General features: G+C 45.0%; 1 protein-coding gene across 1 annotated transcript in view; it reads left to right on the top strand.

Moving 5' to 3' along the window:
• The window catches only part of LOC120843867 (potassium channel subfamily K member 18), a 37,985-nt gene extending 28,278 nt beyond the window's left edge, over positions 1-9,707 (top strand). The window contains exon 3 of the mRNA XM_040215323.3: positions 8,707-9,707. Within this exon, the coding sequence (XP_040071257.2) occupies positions 8,707-9,246 (540 nt within the window). The 3' untranslated portion in view covers positions 9,247-9,707. The remainder of the gene's footprint in view (positions 1-8,706) is intronic.
• The last annotated feature ends 9,560 nt before the right edge of the window (positions 9,708-19,267 follow it).

The following is a 19,267-nucleotide window of genomic DNA, read 5'->3' as shown; positions in this document are numbered from 1 at the left end:
CAGCACAATTTCACAACCTATTGAATTTACTCGCGACATCACATAGTCTTTTGACATTGGCAACCAAATGGATGTGATATTCATAGATCTATCTAAAACCTTCGATACCGTTCCTCCCTCTAAACTTTTGCAGAGCCTTAATGTGCTACTAAACAACCCTTCCCTTGTTACCTGGATGTCAAGTTTTCTTTCCAATCGCTCACAGTATGCATGCTTCAACTCGTCAAAGTCTTCTATAGTCGGCGTGTCGTCATATGTCCCACAAGGCTCTGTTCTCGCTCCGCTTCTTTTCTTGCTTTACATCAAAGATTTCCCACGTAGCATTTCCACTAAAATACGACTTTACGCTGAAGACTGCGTCCTGTACCACACGATTAACTCCCCTGAAGACCATAACTTCCTTAACAGTTCATTTGCAAGCTTCTGCACCTGCTGTAACAACTGGGAAATGATAATAAACGTTAGAAAATCCGTATTATTGTCTTTTTCTAAGCGTACGCTCCCTTCCATGTTCACATAGTCATTCAATGTCTACACACTGGAAAGAGATTCTGAATGCAAGTACCTGGTCTTCTTTTCTCGCAAGACATGTCTTGGTCAAAGCACATCAATTCTACCTCGCGATTTTCTCTTTCTGGTCAGAATTTGTAAAAGAACCTCAATTTAGCAACCTCTTATATCAGCGCCCATCTCCAATATAGAAAAGTTCAGATGTGCACAACACGTGGTTACTGTTTAGGCAGAGAGTGATGAAGCTAACAGAGAAATACATACCATGTATTGATGCATCCAAATTAAAAAAAAAAATAGAGCAAAACCGTGGGTCAACGGAAGTGTTCTACGATTAAGAAAAAAAAAACGCAAGCGTGCTTACGCAGGGTACAAAAAGAAAAAGTCAGCAGTAAACCATGGGAAACTGAAAGAACTGACGACGAAGTACAAAGTCACCGCAAGGAAAGCAAAAGACGGTTACCTACAGCGGCTCGAAGACGGAATGAAAAGTAACAATAAACAGTTCTGGAAGTTTATGAAACGTTGCGGAAATGAGCAGATGGGAATACCTGACCTGTTATTAAATAACGAACTAATTACAGATGCCCGTCAAAAAGCTTGCATCTTTAATGAATATTTTCAATCGGTATTTTTGCCTGCGAACAATATAACGCCAGTAACGCTTACAAACAGATACGATGATATGCCTCCAGTCGAGGCTGGTGTCGAGGGAGTCCTAAAGCTACTAAAAAATTTAGACGAGACTAAAGCGATTGACCCTGATCGAATTTCGCCTAGGGTTCTGAAGCGCTGTGCTCGCGCCATTGCCCCGTATCTTTTTATAATCTTCAACCAGTCTTTGCCTGAGGGGTCATTACCGAATGATTGGAAAGTAGCTCATGTAATACCAATACACAAGAAGGGACCCCAAAAAGATGTTACAAATTACAGGCCAATTTCTTTAACATCAATTTGTTGCAAACTACTTGAGCACATTTTGTATAGCCAGATAATGCAGCATCATAGTTACAATAATTTTTTCATGGATTCAGAAAATGGATTTAGGAGAGGTTATTCTTGTGTCACGCAACTAACCGAGCTCTATCATGATCTTGTGATGTCCGTAGATAAGGGTGAACAGACTGATTGTGTTTGTTTTTTTTTTTATTAGAGGAAAGCGTTTGACACAGTGTCGCACTCGTTCACTTCACAAATTGAATTTTTTGAGCATAGATATTACCACACTAAAATGGATTTAGTCATACTTGAGTTCGCGTCAGCAATGTGTAATTTTAAACGGCGAGTCGTCTAATCTTGCTGAAGTTACGTTTGGTGTACCACAGGGTCGGTTCTGGGGCCATTGTTATTCTTAATTTTTATCAACGATATTCATGTCAATGTAACTTCCCAGCAGAGATTATTTGCAGATGATTGCGCTGTGTATACGCGTATAAAGAACGGGGAGGGTTCCGGACAACTGCAGGTTGACCTACATCGAATAGAACATTGGTGCGGTGAATGGGGGATGCAACTTAACGTAAAGAAATGTGTTCATGTTAGCTTCACGCGTAAAAAAAAAAATTGACACACAGCATTATTTAAGCAATGAGCTAGTAACGAATGGTTATAAAGTAAAATACCTTGAAGTCATTCTGTCATCCGATTGCACGTGGGATTCGCAGATTTATGATGTCATTATGAGGGCGGGTCGCGCACTGGGCGTTGTCCAAAGGAGCCTAAAAAACGCTACACAAAAAATAAAAGAACTAGCATATCTTGCCTATGTAAGGCACTTCTAGATTACGCATGCACTGTGTGGGACCCTTCCAAAAAAAATCGCGTTGATGGCTTGGAAAAAATACAAAATCGTGCGGCACGTACGCTTCGTCCTGGGCCAGTACGACCGTTTTTCTAGTGTAACTAACATGAAACAATCACTAGGCTGGACGTCATTGGGTCTTCGGCGAAAAGATTTGCGGTTGAAATTTTTATACAACATTTATTATGAAGCTACTGGTATTAATAGCTCATCATACCTTTTAAAACCAAATTATTTTTCCAAACGTAATGATCATGTGCACATGATACGCGAATACTGTACTAGAACGGAGGTCTGCAAAAATTGGTTTTTTTGTGAAAACGGTCAAGGACTGAAACGCTTTAAGGGGTGTCCAAACAGGACACTACAAAACACACGACTCCGACAAATCGTGAAAATTGAAGCGGGCGCGTCCGCTTCAATTTTCACGATTTGTCGGAGTCGTGCGTTTTGTAGTGTCCTGTTTGGACACCCCTTTACAGGAATGTATGGTTTGTGCTGCAAATGCTGATATGTTCTTTTCGTTATTATTCGCCCCCTGCAATAATGCCTTCTAGGCGCTGTAGGGGTTCTATGAATAAAGAAATCAAACAGTTCATATATTTGGCTATGTATTTAAAATATTTCAAGCCGTAACATTGATTCACGGCAGATTCTAAGAGCAAGCCTAGTTCTTCAAATTATCGCCGGTTTTCTCCTTCGGAGAGGGATTCTGTCACAGTAGCTAACTTCAGCGCCTTATCTCAAGAACCGGGGCGAGTCCTGCGAAGTTCCCGAAAAGACATGTAGTACACTTAATTAGGTAGATTCTTCAATTGTTGTAGGCCGCATACGTTGAATCCTGCAAGTTCCTGATGAAGATGCACTTCATAAAAAAAAAAAAAAAAAAACTCGTTGGTTTGCTTTTTCGAAACGTGATTCTTTCGAAGTACACATATGCGCATCTTATCTAAACAACCAGGGCGAATCTTGCGGAGTTCCAGGAGAATCATGTTGTAGAACGCTTGGAGTAGATGTTTAAATACTTTTAAGCCATGTAGGTTCCACGCTACAGGTTTCTGGTGGTGGCGCACTTCCCCAAAATACTCGAGGGTTTTCTCTTTTGTAGCGTGATTTCTTCGAAGTCGTTACATTGAGTGCTTATTATCTGGAAAACCAGGGCGCATCTCGCAATGTTCCTGGCCAGTCATGTAGTAAAACTCTTTGAGTAGATGTGTAAATATTATTAAGCCAGAGAGGCTGAACGCTGCAGGTTCCCTTAAAAGCAAAACAAAAAACTGGTATGTTTTTTTTGTTGTTTTCCTGGAACGTGACTTTTTCAAAGTAGTCGCATTCAGCGCCTCTTATCTCAACAACCAGGGCGAATCTCGCAAAGTTCAGGGGGGATTAATGTAGCACAACACTTTGAATAGATGTAATAGCAGCTTTATGAATACATTCCTTTTTTCCGCGAACTGGAATAGCCTTACTAACATTGAGGACTTTTAGCAAACAGCTACCGCGTTTTGCGTGCCGCACTGCCAGAGCCTTTGAAGCATGGGGACTTTCAGCAAACCGGTACCGTGTACCGCACTACTGGAGCCTTTGAAGCATGCTTTTAAGCCCACGCCCCGCAGTCACGGTATCACTCCGGTGCGCGCTTAAAAACATGTTTCAAAGGCTCCGCTAGCGCGTACGCGGAACACGGTAACGGTTTGCTAAAAGACCCTAATAACGGCTTGCTAAAAGTCCCCATTCTTACTCAGTCATCGTTATCATTATATGCCTGCCATCTAAATTAGTTCCATCACGAGTAAATATTTTTGTTGTTGTTCTAAAACTTGTTTGCATTATTTCTATTTTGCAGCCTGCTTTACTTGCAGTACTGTACCCACCTGCTAAAATCCCAACTAGGGATTGCAGGAATATTTAATAAAATAAAACAAATAAAATTGCGAAAACGTCGTTTGCATAAATGTAATTTCGCAAATGTGAAGTGCTCTTTCCTGCAGTATTTGTCATGCTACAGGGAAGATGCATTTGCAGAAAAAGAGATGAAGTTTTAAATAATTATCTCTCAGGGAACCTAGGAAAACTCAGTTATAGGTTAGATGCATAAGAAATTTGATAGCATGCAGTCCCTACTATATACCCTTCCGGGAACTTTGTGAAATACTTGATGGTTGTTTCATAAGTATGATAGAACTAAAAAAGCAACGAAGATTTCTATAGGAGTAAATGGAGGAAATCAAATGTTTTTCTCCAGGAAATTACAAGAACAGTTAGAGGGTAATGACAATTTTCTTGAACCAATAAATGTAGCTTATTTTACTGTACATGAAAGAACTTTCCGTTATTTGATTTCTATCCGGAAGATTTTATTGTTATTTAGCAGTTTGCACTGATCTGCCAAGAGATAGCGCAAGTGGTCATGTCCTAAATTGCTGGGGATGTAGTCCTTTCAATACATTTATTCTTGGTGACACCTTTCTGAGGCATTTCAGCAACAACTAAAACATGTTTGGGTGCCTCAACGGTGTGTGTGTGGGTGCCTCAGCGGTAAAATGGGCCGTGCAACAATTTTTGTATTTTCAGTAAATACCACTAAGAAGTAATCCTTGACGTTGATAACTTGCAAAGACATCAATTAGTTTTCCCCTCCGCGCAATGGCAGACACGGACAAAATAAGGAAAATAAACAGCTTTCCCCTCCTCTACTCACAATTAGAACAAGCGGCCACGTGATTTAGCGCTAATTATATACGGTCAGTGTTTATCACAGTCATACGCTGGGGTTTTCAAAGCATAGAGCATGAGCTGAGCCTCAGATATTAATTTTTATTCATTTAATTTATTTCGCCCTTAAATTCCCACAGAGGTCTTTACATAAAAGGGGGGGGGGGGGGGCAAATTTAAACACTCAAAAGTAGCACAACAAACAAAAAAGACTGGGATCGTGTCGGTTTGAGGACACGTGCAAACAGGACGCTAGATGGTGACGAGAGAGGAAGTTACTGGATTCTGGGATGCTCATAATAGATTCCGGGAGGTTGTTCCAATCAGCAATAGCCAATTGTAAGGAAGAAAATTTAAGTAGGTTAGTCCTAGGTGTAGTCAGTTGCATTATGAGTATATGGTCGGTGCGGGGGAATAGGTGGGTGGCCGGTGGGCAGTATTTATCTTTTTTTAAAGGAAAATTTTTTAAAAAATTGTGCAGCTGGGTAACGCGTGATACTTTTTTCCCGCGCTTTAAAAAAGGGGAGGTTTAATTTAGTTTTCATTGCGGTAACACTTGTGGGCTGATAATTGCGGAGAATGACACGTGTAGCCGGTTAAGTACAGCTTCCAGTTTTTTTTCTAGATGCAACTGATGGGGGTCCCAGACAATGAATGCACACTTTAATTGAGGACAAATGAGATAATTATATGCGATGAGCTTTGTTTCTTGCGTGGCCTAATAGAGATGGCGCCTTAGAAATACAAAACTTGTTTGCTTTCGCAGATATGTAGTTTATATGAGGCTCCCATGACAAGTTACGCTTAAAGTTGATGCCAAGATACTTGTAGAATGCTACGGATTTAATTGGTATGGTAGAAAGTGGTTACTCAATCTAAGTAATGTTTTTTTTTTGTAGTGAAATTAAGAAATTTAGTTTTGTCAACATTGGTCTCCATTTGCCATTCTCGACACCATGCTTGAATATGTGATAAGTTATTTTGCAAACAGGTACAGTCGGTTACACTATTTTTTTTCTATATATACAAATCACGCATTCGTCCGCGTATAATCTAATAGTGGTATTCAGGAGACCTGGCAGGTCATTTATGTAAACTAAAAACAACAAAGGACCCAGGACGGTTCCCTGCGGTACTTCCGATTCAACAAGTTTCTGTGACGAACAAATGTTGTCCATAGAAACGTTATGTGTTCGGTTTGAAAGGAAGTTTTCAATACATTTTATAGCAGACCTTTCTAATTTGAGTGCTTTTAGTTTTTGGATAAGAGGAAAATGCGGGGCTTTATAGAACTCTTTTTTTTTAATCTATAAAGATAGCATGAGACTCATAAATGTTTATGTAGATTATGGTGAATGTCCTTTAAAATTCAAAACATTTAGATTCCCAGGAGTATGACCACCGGAAACCGTGCCGGTTCGTAAAGAGCACATTGTTTACGCATAAATAATTACATTGGAATAAACGATAAGTTCCATCAATTTATTTACAACCGAGGTTTAAAGATATGGGTTAAAGATAATGTTCGTTGGGCTATTATCATCTTTAATTGAACACAAGCCGTTACTTAATGTTTGACGATGCTGATTGTCCTGAAACTCGACTCGGAGCCATGAAAATTGTCTACACCACGACGTCACGTGACTCTCAGTGGGAAGTTGTAATGTCATTTTACGTCACGGTGTCAACTACGTTAATAAATCTCGTGACGTTCTCAATTTAAATCGATGTGACGCAGTCACTTGACGTCACGGGATCACGTGACATAACGTTACTTGACAGCATGTCTTTACACCGAGTCGAACGCACTTTTATTTGCTTAAAGGAACCCTGCAACGACTTTTTTACTAGTCTGTAACACCGAACCTGAGCGCACTGAACGTAGGAACTTGGTGAAACTTTTCTTTTCTCGAATTTCGCTTTACTTTAAAAGTTAGAGGCAAATTAAAATTAAAAAAAGAAACAAGCAAAAAATAACCTTCTTTATGACGTCCCTGGTCCTGGCTTGGGTGGCCGTGAACTAGATGAGAGGTAGTCACTGATCTCTACTATAGGGAGCTGGATGGCGCATTGAGCAGACAGGTTTGAAGCCACCGGAAGTAAGCGGCTTGTCCCGAAAGTGAGCGCTTGACAGGCTTTTCAACTATTCCGAGTGCTAGTTCGAACAACGTTCAGGGCGCTGGGTTTTTTCTTGTCATCCCAAGAGGACCTGCTCGTTACGTAATATCAGTGCATGCGGACCCGAGAAGTCTCCTGGGAAGCTATTCGATGTGAAAATGTCGAGATTCTAATTTATCTAGTGTACGTGTGTCTCACGTTCAAATGCCTTATTCTCGAAATTTAATCCAGAACGGGAGTATGAAAACCGAATCAAAGACACAAAAAAGCATGGACCAATATATCGACTGAATGCACTAGGAAACCCAGCGCGCGCCGTACTTCCGGGACAAGCATCGAACTTCCGGTAGCTTCACTTGCGCAGGCTCGGAGTAGAGTTCCTATGTAGGCTCCCTAGCATATACAGGAACTCTAGCTCGGAGGGCAGTTAAGCGCCATCCAGCGCTATGGTAAAGATCAGTAAGGGTAGTGAGCTCAGCTAGTGCTCACGGTTGCCGCACTCCGTGTCAACGGCTCGAAAGGGCGCCACTAAAGCATGTGATGGATAGGCTGGATGAAGCGGGCGGCCATGGCGGCTCGCATTGCATTTGCTGCGCAGCTAAACACTAATTCGGCATGGCATTTCATTGGCCCCAAACGACAGCAAACACGGGGTAAAGATCAGTTCAAAACGGGAGCCACTTCGCGCTGCCAAACCGCTAAACGGCCAAATCGCAGGCAAAACCTGCTCGCTGAAGGCCTTCGAAACCCTCGGAACCGGTCGGATCCTCCAGCCCATACGACCGCAGCGCCGCCGCGTATGCCCGGGACCTTTATACGCTCGCCGCTTCACAGCAATGCGTGGGTCGCGTCGGCGCCTGATCCCACTACAGCTTTCTAGTGTGCGCCGCCTTTTCCACCGCTTGGTGGCGGGTATGTCGACGGGTCATTTCTCGTTTGCGTACTTTATAAACTGCATTTGTTTCTTTTTTATCTAAAACACTGTACAAAAACTGCTTTCATAAATAACTGAAACGGTTCGCGCCACTTATATTTTGTATTTCGACTAAAAAAAATGTTTTAGTGACTGTGACCAGTCGTAACGCAGGAGCTGGCCAGGACCTACAACGTCACGATGTCGTCACAAGCCGCGCGTGTTCGGCACCACGGGGCGCACCCGTAGGAGGAGGAGGAGGAGGTTTCCGCGTCGTCCGGTTAAACTATGGCACATTGATAATTAGTTACTCTCCCCGTGCCCGCTGGTTTGCCCGAACCACAAGAGATGCAGAAACCGCAAAAAAGGTAGACGCTTAAATAGGATTGCAGGGCCCCTTTAACCACTTGGAGCTGTGAAGTTCTTTTTGTTTACCGCAGGAATCGCAAGGACGGCCGCAGTCTCAGGTAGAGATATGGACCGGTTTGAACCGGTTCGCGCTTGTTGAAACCGGAAACCGAGCCGATATTTCGAAAACATCCCTGAACCGGAGCCGAACCGGGACAAACATGCGAAGTTACTGAACCCGAATGCGAACCAAAGCGAAAATCATAATCATTTCGACACCCTGGTTCCAACCTCCTCCCAGCTGCTGGTATCGTGGCGAGGACACCCGACCTCCCACGGTGTCCCGAGCAGCGAGACGAGGCCCATCCAGGTCCCCATAAACGAGGAGCAGCGAGCCCGAGTCCCGGTGTCCCTGGTCCTGCTCTTTCTGGCCGCCTACATGACCCTGGGTGCCTTCGGCTTCTCGCTCTGGGAGGGCTGGAGCTTCTTCGAGGCCTTCTACTTCGTCTTCGTGTCCATGAGCACCATCGGCTTCGGCGACTACGTGCCCAAGCACCCCATGTTCATGATGGTGACCTTCGTGTACCTGCTCTTCGGCCTGGCCCTCACCTCCATGTGCATCAACGTGATCCAGGAGAAACTGTCCGCCACCTTCCAGAAGGCCAGAGACCACATCGGCGTCTCTCTGGGACTCGGCGCCGAGGACAGGCTCATCGGTGCCTACCTGACGCCGCCGCCTCGTGAGCCTCTTGAAGACAAGAATGGCGGCGGCGGCGGGGTCTCTGCCGCTCTCGCGTTCCAAGCCAACCGACGCCCCTCGCTGACCGCCAGGCCAAGCTAGCGGGCAGCTTACTATCCTAAAAGCCCAGTCCCTGCGAGCGAACAGCCAGAAACTTCGCTTCCGGCGATATAACGTAAGCCACCTGTTGGCGGCCCTTGGGATTCTTCGGTGTAACCAAGAGGAAACACACAACCGTGTTCGTCAATAAGTCAAGCCCAGTCGGGAACGGGTCGCCGAAGATATGTTTTGTTTTGTAATGTTTGGTAGCAAAGGATGTTGAATATTCACCTCGAAAAACACAAAGAGGACATTGTGTAGGCTCAAGTTTTGCAGCGTGGATTCGCAGTTTACATACTATTTACGCAAGAATAAATTGACTTGCATCAAAAATATAGTGCAACTCACGTCCTTTCCCGACTGGTCTGCTGCTGATAAAATGCGCCCGATTCGGGCATCGGTACGAAGATATCTCCAACGAACTGAGCAAACCAGGAGTAAAGGGCGGTCCAAACCAAGCCGCAGCGGGTCCGCCATAATGTGCAAAGCGGAGCCCCCCTTTTTTTTTTTTTTTACTTTTGTTTGTTGTTTTAACTTGGAAGCGTGCAGGAGTGTTTGGACGAGCGGTGAAGGGACAGCCGAACTACATGGTGGCTAGAAGGGGAGCTGGCAGCATTGGCCGCTGCGGAGTGTAGCGGCGGATCATGCAGCGGCGCTGCTGCCGACATCTTAATCGGTCGGCTTGCCGAGCGACCGCCCGCGACTCGCGAGCACGCTGCAAGGCCGGCGGTTCGGCCGTTGTCGGTGGCATTTCATACACACAAGAACCGCATTTGGTATTTGTGGGACATCTGTTTCTCACATTGATAGCAAAGGGCTATTTTTTTTTAATTTGTACGCACAATAAAAAAGGCAGATATAAGAGCCAGTAGGCTCACGCGAAACACGAGTTCACTTCGTAAAACGAGGGTAGATTTCTTCTTTTTTTAATGGTTCCTAATATATTCACACATACCCGCACAGTCACTTAATGCTCATTTTCTGAAAAGCTAGCCTCTCATCTTCCTCTGATAAAATGTGCTAAAATATACCTGCTAAGTAAATTTCTTAAAATACACGCACACTGCTTCGTTGTATATTTCATTTCGAAGCATCGCAGGTGGTAAGATAACATGAATATTAGAAAGATACAAAAATAAAAATAAGGAACAAGAACTTTAAAAATAAGGCACAGGGATAAATTTAAAGCCTATGAGCTACGCAATGCAAGGCTGGGGGAGTTCCTGAGAATGGAAATTTGTATGGGAAAACGTGAGTGCATTTTCTCCTTGCGCTCGATTATAAGAGCAAATATCCCAAATAATTCCCACGTACTAGGGTAGCTTGGAGCATTTCTCAGTCCTGCAGACGAAATAATTGGTCAGTTACGACGTTTTCCTTTCAAATTAATTGCATTTAAAGCGGTGCTAAAACGGCATTGTACATGTATTTATGTGCACTGTCGGACACTGTTAGCGCGAACACGACGTCGACGCGTTTCAGCATGGGGGATATACGTGCCAAACGAACGAACGAACGAACAAACGAACGGCAATTCAAGCAGCAGTGACACAAGTGGGAACTGAAAATTCTCAATTCTGGGCAATATTTGTTGACTGGAAGCCCGCTCTCTACACCCCCTCCTCGATGAAAAAATGTAGCCCATATCTACAACTTGCACAAGATATTTTGGAAGCAGCTCGCCAAGCTTCATGCCAGGGACACCACTTTATATTACAGTGGGTTCCTGCCCACTCCGGTATAACCGGAAATGTTCTTGCCGACAGAGCTGCTAGAGATGCCCACGAAAGCATTATTATTGTCTCTATTCCATTCTCGAGACCAGATGCAAATAGCATGATCAGAAACATCGGCTGCGAAATAACATCGCCTCTTTGGGAAAACCCTCAATACCACTACAGGTATCTTTACAATATTGATCCTAAGCTACAGTTTCGAACTCCACGAGGTTTACCAAGACCAACGCAGACCGTGCTACACCGCTTGCGGCATAAAGTTGCGTACACCAATAGCTACCTTCATAAAATCGGAAAAGCTCAGTCTCCCGTATGTGCATCGTGCGGCGGCGTCTATAACATCCAACAGGTGGTCTGCGAATGCGAGGAGTACAGCCATGAAAGGGAGTTAATAAAGAAACACCTCAACTTCAAAGAGGAAGAACAAATAAGTATCGACATTGTGTTTGTTCCCTGGATGACATCTTCTGACGGTTATAAGGCCACAGAAGCTCTCCTGAAGTTTCTGAAGAATACTATAGTCGGTGACAGGTGAAGAACGAAGCGGAAGCTCGTCCCACCCCTTGCCACTTCAGCGGAGCGAACGGTGGAGAGGAGGTCGCCCCCTCTCCAGCCTTCGCACTACTAAAGTGGAAATAGGTGGGAGGAGCTTCCAAGTTTCGTTCTTGGCCTGTCACCAACTATAGTTACAGCATAGGCTGTAGTGTTCTAAAGTAAACTGAAGTGGTAAATGACGCTTGCCATTGAAACACTCACATCTCATTTTTAATTTTTCCCTTGTATCATTTTTCATATTCTCTTATACTTCCTTTATATCAATTTTTTTCTTACCTTCCTCTACTCCCTCCTATTTTTTTATATTCCGTTCATTACACAGTGTAGCAAACCAGCACAAGGCGCTGGATGACATCACTGTTTTAATAAACGCCTACTTCTCAAACGAACGAAGGACATCTTGAAAACTAAGAACGGCGGGAAGAACTACGCAGTAACACTGAATCGGTAACTCCCTGTGTATGTACGGTCAAAATAAATTAAAGGCCACGCGATATAGTCCGATTTTCAAAAAGTACTGCTTTATTCTTTCTGCTCTGTACGGATATGCGTGTTCTACGTCCAGAACATCACCCGCACGCTCGAAATCTTTCATAAGAAGTGCCCGATAAAGGCTGCCCGGTAAATAAAATAATAAAAAAGGGACACCTTTCATAGCCCACGTCCCTTACTCCTTACGTTTCAAATATTTTTAAACGCTCGTAAAGATGCAAGACGGGGTCATTTGCATATAGTGGCAAGACTGGCATATTATCAACATATAAGGGCCACCGGAACACTGGCGAGCCTTGAACACACTCTATTATTCCTTTCAAATGTTATTTTGCTAGGTTTGGGCCTGAGATAAAAAGAAGTTAAACACCATCGTTCATTGATGAACAAAAATGTGCTAACTAAGGCAATTGCACTTTTACAATGTTAATAAAGGTACACACTATTCGGTATGACTCAAGTAACAAATGTTATCCATGTTATTTTGCGGCAAAGGGGCAAAATGCACGTCTGCTTCAATTTTCCTCCCGGGAGTCGCTAGCGCCAGTTTAACTCGTATCGTACGTTATGATAACTCTATGGCCGTGTTCCAAAATTTACTCGATCTTACTCCAAGGTAGGGGTTTTGTACCTTGGCGTTATAATCCTTACCTGCGTCCAGCGTTCTTCAATCTGTGTTGTCACGTGACACGACCCGCTGGAGTAACCCCGCGATCCATACAGGTAAGATTTGGCACACAGCCTCTGCCACACACTTCCGCCCCAACGTTGGCCAGACGGCCCGCCCAAATCTCGCCCGTCGTTGCATAGAGGATCCCATGACATCTCGTACCACGCAACGCTAGTACCACGTGATAGCCATGTTTTTGACGGCCCGAAGCGAACTTTGCTAGACGGAGCCGAAGTTTCGGTTTCGATTTCGGCTCATGCAGGATTTTTTTAATTATTTTTTTTTTTCAGTCAGTTTAGACAATACATTTTGTATGCAGTACCAAGGCAAAAGACCAGAAGGTCTGACGAGGCCTCGGTACCGCTACATAAATTGATTGATTGATTGATTGATTGATTGATTGATTGATTGATTGATTGATTGATTGATTGATTGGGGGTTTATGGCGCATCAGCAACTAAGGCTACATTGCGCCAAGTTTAAACTATTGCAATTCGGGTTTAAGAGGAGGAAAGAGCTATAGTAGCGAAATATATGATAAAACCCCGAACATGAATGTGTATAAGTGTAAACAATATGACAATCAATTTAGGATAGAAAGTAAAATCACAGTCGGTGTAGAAGGCCGATATCTGTGAGGAAATTAAAAACACAACTGTATGGAATGAGCGGTTCGTCACCTAGTAGTAGGGCGAGGTGTTGTGAAATGTGTTCTTTATAAAGCAGTGAGAAGTGTTTATACCGTTATACGGCATTGGTCATACTTAGGGCATTCAATGAGTATGTGCATAATACTTAGAGGTAGGTTACAGTGCACACATTCAGAAGCATCCTCCCCGCTCAAGAGGTGTCCATGTGTGAGACGAGTATGATCGATTCGTAACCTACAGAGTATGACTTCATAAAAGCGCTCCCGATGTCGGGCACTCTTCCACTCGCCTAGAAAAGGTTTGATTGCGTTTAGTTTGTTGCTGGTTTCGCTGTTCCACTGCAGCTGCCACTTTGCTTTGATGCAACGTTTCAGAGAGTTGTGGTAATCTTTGTAGGGTATTTGGTGTGTGTCAATTTCTCGATCATTAGCAGAGCTAGCTGCACAATCAGCTGCTTCATTTCCAAAAATGCCAACATGGCTAGGAACCCAGTATAAGACTATGTCAAGATTTTTCTTAGCAGCCAGGATAACCTTGTGCTTTAACTCAGAAACCAGTGGGTTTTTTACACGGTTAATTGATGCGACAGCCTTCAGAGAGCTTTAAGGGTCGGTGTAGATTACAGCGTGAGAAAGTCATTTTTTGATTATGTAAAATCAACAGCCAGTAGCAAACCATAAAGCTCTGCTGTTAGTATAGAGGCTTTTGGATTTATTCTCTTCACCTGATTTACCGATGGTCCCACCATAGCACAACCTACTACCGAGTCTTTTTTTGTCCCGTCTGTATAAAAACTGGCATACTCGTGATATTTGGTCTGAGGCTCAAAGAAGTCCTGCTTTATGACTTCCTGTGGAACATTCTTTTTGTTATACTTGGTCAGTGTAAGGTCGCAATGTATCTGGCAGTTGTTCCATGGAGCTATATCTGGTGGGTACTGGACTAGCTGAGGCTTTGCATCAATCCCAACAGATTGTGCTGCAGTATTATTCCTCATAGAGAGGGGGGACTATGGAAGGTTTGTTTTCAAATGTACGTTGGAACTTGATAGTCTCCATATTATTTCGAACGGGGTGCTCCGCGACAGAGCGCACCCTGACAGAGTACATAAAACCCAGGGAAAACCTCCTATACTCAAGGGACAGTTCATTTGCTCCCGCGTAAAGGCTAAGCACTAGGGAGGTGTGAAATGCTCCTGTAGCCAATCGCAGTCCCTGATGATGAATAGGATCTAACATCTTTAGAACTCAGACAACCATAATCAAGCTGAGAGCGAATGACTGAGCGATATATATGCAACAGACACAGTCGGTCGGAGCCCCATGATACATGTGACAAGACCTTAAGGATGTTCAGAGATTTAAGACACTTGAGTTTTAAGCACTTAATGTGTGAAACGAAAGTCAACTTGGAATCAAACACAAGGCCCACAAACTTGTGTTAATTTTTTACAACAGTGGGAGAACCATACATGTTCAAAGACGGTTCCTGAAGAGCACCACGTCGACGAGAAAAGCTGACGCAAGCTGTTTTTTCGGGAGAAAATTTAAAACCATTTGTATCGGCCCATCTGACCAAATTATTGACCGCAAGTTGGACGCGAAGTTCACAAATTGTGGAATTACAGGATGAAACGGAGATCTGGAGATCATCAACATATAAAGAATACTGTACCGAAGGAGGAATTGCACGGCCAATGGAGTTAAGTTTGACGATAAAAATAGTGACACTCAGCACACCCCCTTGAAGGACTCCATTTTCCTGTAAAAATTCATTAGAGAGAGTTTTTCCCAGCCTCACGCGGAAAGTACGCTGCTGCAGGTAACTCTGTATAGCACTCAACATTCGGCCACGGAAACCAAGATCGAACAAATCCTGCAGTGTGCCGTAACGCCAGACCGTGTCGTATGCCTTCTCCAAATCAAAGAAGATGGAGAGACACTGTTGCCTGTTGACAAACGCCTCACGTACGAAGGTCTCAAAGCGGACGGGATGACCGACAGTGGACCGTGCTGGACGAAAGCCACACTGGAACTTATCAAGGCAGTTGTTTCGTTCTAAGAAAAACATCAGTCTCTTGTTAATCATCCTTTCTAGTGCCTTGGAAAGACAGCTAGTTAGAGCTATTGGTCTGAAGCTAGATGCACAAGAGGGATCTTTTCCGGGCTTCAGCACTGGTATAACGATAGCAATCTTCCAAGAGGATGGAAAGCGGCCCTCGAGCCAAACTCTATTAAAAAGGTACAAAATTAGCTCTATAGTGGATGGATGAAGATGTTCAAGCATTTTATAATGAATACCATCTGGTCCAGGGGCAGTTTGTTTGGGACAAAGAAGTGCCATTTGAAGTTCATATAATGTAAATAGAGTATTATAGGGTTCGTGCGTGCCACCTGATGTGTTAACAGCTTTTTTTCTGCATTTATCTTGTGTCGCTGAAACGTCTGAGTATAATGTTGGGAACTGGAGACATACTTGAAATGCTCGCCAAGGATGTTGGCCTGTTCCTCAAGACCTGCAGGACACGCTCCATTTCGACTCAGGAGTGGGACAGTGAATGCTCGGTAAGAGCCGTCAATTTTATGTACGCGATCCCAGACTTCCTTCGCAGGTATAGTGCTGTTAATTGAGGAAGCGTACCCTCTAAAACTTTTTTTCTTTGCTTGTCTTCGAATCCGCCTCGCCTGGGCCCTTTTTCTTTTAAATTCAATAAGATTGTGTGCTGTAGGGTATCGCCTAAAAAGTACCCCAAGCTCGATTTTGTTCTTTTTTGGCCAAACGGCGATCTTCGTTCCACCAGGGCTTAGGTCTCCTGGGTAGATGCGAGGACGTCATGGGGATGGAAAGAATGGCAGCCTGTAAAATGTGGTGAGTGATATGTTCAGTGGCTCTATCGATATCGAGATCGTCAAGTGATGTGCATGCCAAAAGAGATGATTCTTTGAAAGTTGACCAGTCGGCGTTTTCAAATTTCCATCGAGGAGAGCGCGTAGGGACTGTCATGGGAAGATGGTTAAATTCTAAAATAATGGGAAAGTGGTCACTTTCGTGAGGATTCGGGATGACCTTCCATGAAAACAATGGGAATACTGATGGGTGACAAATAGATAGGTCAATGGAAGTGAAAGTGTGAGTTGTTGAACCAAAATATGTGGCTTCATTTGTGTTAACTAGGCACAATCCCGAGGAAAGAAGAAAGCGTTCAATGAGAGCCCCTCTGGGATCTCGTCTGCAACTCCCCCACAAAGGATTGTGTGCATTAAAATCTCCCAAAAGCAGAAAAGGTGGTGGGAGCTGACTAACAAGGTCTTCAAGCTCTTCAATCTTTAGCTGATAACTGGGGGTATATATAAGGAACAAACTGTAATTAAACGATCTAACAAAATGCGGGCTGCCACAGCCTCCAGCGAAGTCTGCAGAGTCACTTCGCTACATGGGGTTGAGCTTTGCACCACAACTGCAACGCCTCCAGATGAATGAACGGCTTGTAACCGGTCCTTGCGGAACACCTGGAAGTACTTTAATATATTAGTGTGGCTCGCTTTTAGATGTGTTTTCTGCAAGCAAAATGCAATGGGGCCATGATCGTCTAGTAGCTGGCTCACATCGTCATAGTTAGGAAGGAGGCCTCTACAGTTCCACTGAAGAAAAACGGACATTGATATTTTAAAAGGAAGTCAGATCAATATATATATATATATATATATATACCAGAGAAAGCTAGAACATAAATTTACGGGGCTTTTGGTGCCTCAACACGTGGGATTCTTTTTTTCTTAGAAGTGTCCTTTGGTCGTCCTACAACCTCAGAGGAGACCAGAGGAAGAGACTCTGTTTCAGGGAGAGACTGGTCGTCTTCAGAGAGCGGTAGGCTCTCGTCCATTTTTTCATCCGGCGAGAGCGTTGGGCCTTTGGGCGAAGGAGGAGGTTGTTCTGTCCGCCTGGGCTTCAGGTGGCTGCAGGAAGCACGAGGAGAGAGCCCTCGACCCCTGCCAGAAGGGCCAGCTAGGGCCGCTGATGGCACCTCTGGTACCTTGGAGGGAGTGGTACCCTCCTTGGAGGGTACAGCACCCCTAGAACATGCAGGTGACTGAGTGTGCCTCACCTTCAGAGGTTCGGAAGGGGACCCCTGTGGAGAGGACAGGTCTTCCGAAGAAGTCTGTGTCTCCACAGATGCCGTAGACAGTGGGGGTCCCCTGTGCCGTAGACAGTGGGGGCCTGGGCATAAGAACCTCTTGCCTGAAAGGCAAGCTGTCCTTTGGCTGCCTGGTAGCTAAGGTTATGTTTTATTTTAAAAGAGGACATCTTTTTTCTCTTTCCATTTTGGACAGGAGCGAGAAAAAGCAGGGTGAGCTCCGCTACAGTTCACACATTTGACTTCATTTTTGCAGATGTCTGCTACATGGTCAGTACCACCGCACTTTCCACAAGTTTCTCGGCCGCGGCAGTTTCGGGAACCATGCCCGAAACGTTAGCAGCGGAAACACCGCTGAGGATTTGGTATGAAAGGGCGGACTCTACAGTTCAAGTACCCTGCCTTCACGGTGGATGGAAGAGCATGGAGCTCAAATGTGAGTATCAGATGGCGGGTTGGTTTTTCTTGTCCGTCACGTTTAAAGGTGATTCGCCGAGGATCTCGTCTTCACTGCATTCGAGAAGGTCATCTTCTGAGGTGACACCGCGAACAGTATTCAGGGTACGGTGGGGGGTGACAGTAACCGAATAGTCTCCCAGGCTGGTCATCTTCAAGAGTGCTGTGCTGTGTGGCTTGTTTTCTACCTCAACAAGGAGGTCTCCAGCAAGCTTCTTTGCCTTATAGCATTTTCCAACCACTTGTTCTAAATGCTTTGCAATGACAAAGGGAGAAACTTTTGACAAATGCACAGTGTCACTTGTAGAGTGAACTACAAGAAATCGAGGATATTTTTCTGGTTCATTAGCTTTTTCGAAAGTAGGGGGAGCGGGGCGAACCCTTTTGGGGGGTCGCTCTGCTCGGGGTTGAGAAGAGAGGGGCGCCATAAAAAAACAAAGGGTTTTCGGAATCTGTGGCGCGCCGCCCACCACGGAGCCCAACGAGGGAATAGGTAACACCCCATAACAAATATGGCTTTGCTGGAAGCATTACTCTCTTGGCGCTACCCAGAAACTATAACCAAGTGTGGATCTGGACAAGGGGTCTGTCGCCACCCAAGGTTAGCCCTTGCCGCTAAAGGAGTTGAAGAAGGAAACAAGAGAAATGAGAAGAGTGAAAAGAAGGAGAAGACAAAGGTGAAAGAAGAGAGGGGATAGTAGAAGGAGTGGCGACTAGACTGAATCATCCTGGCCGGGCCGCAGGACTCCCGTCTATGAGAAGCGGGGGCCGAAGTGGTGTATTGCCCCGCCCGGGGGGCCCCGAAGGGTCCAAACCTACCCCGGGCTCGGCTCAACCACCAGGATGCCCTTTTCCCCAGACACGGGACAGCCACGCACAGCCAGACGTGGGCGGGCGAACCCGCATGGCTCGGGGTCCGTGGTGACGCCACTCACCAAACACCTGCTTTCACAGGTGCCCCCTGCGGGGCGCTACACAAATGTGTGGGTCGCTACCTGATCGACGCCCAATCGGGACGTGCCTCGCTCGCTCCCCAAGAAGTCACCCACACAGTGCGTGTTCAAAAGAGTTTACTCAAACTCACGTCGTTGAAGAGCCGCTCGTCACTGTCGTCCCAATGACCTCCCTGACCGGTCCCTTTCGAAGTCGGCAGCCCAAGACCCCTTCCTTTGTCTCCGTTCCCCTTTTAAGACCTTCCCAAGTCCTTGTCCCGCCGACCGTCCAATCGGGAACCTTGCCGCGAGCCGACCCTCCGACGTCAGCGCTGGGTGAGGGGGCGCTTGCCCCGTTCCTCCCGCAGAGCTCGGACGTTCCGCGACAGGACGGCGAC

Source organism: Ixodes scapularis, unplaced genomic scaffold (genome assembly GCF_016920785.2).
Source record: "Ixodes scapularis isolate PalLabHiFi unplaced genomic scaffold, ASM1692078v2 PGA_scaffold2__306_contigs__length_199485367, whole genome shotgun sequence".
Lineage (NCBI taxonomy): Eukaryota > Metazoa > Arthropoda > Arachnida > Ixodida > Ixodidae > Ixodes > Ixodes scapularis.
This window is presented reverse-complemented; position numbering and strand designations above follow the sequence as displayed.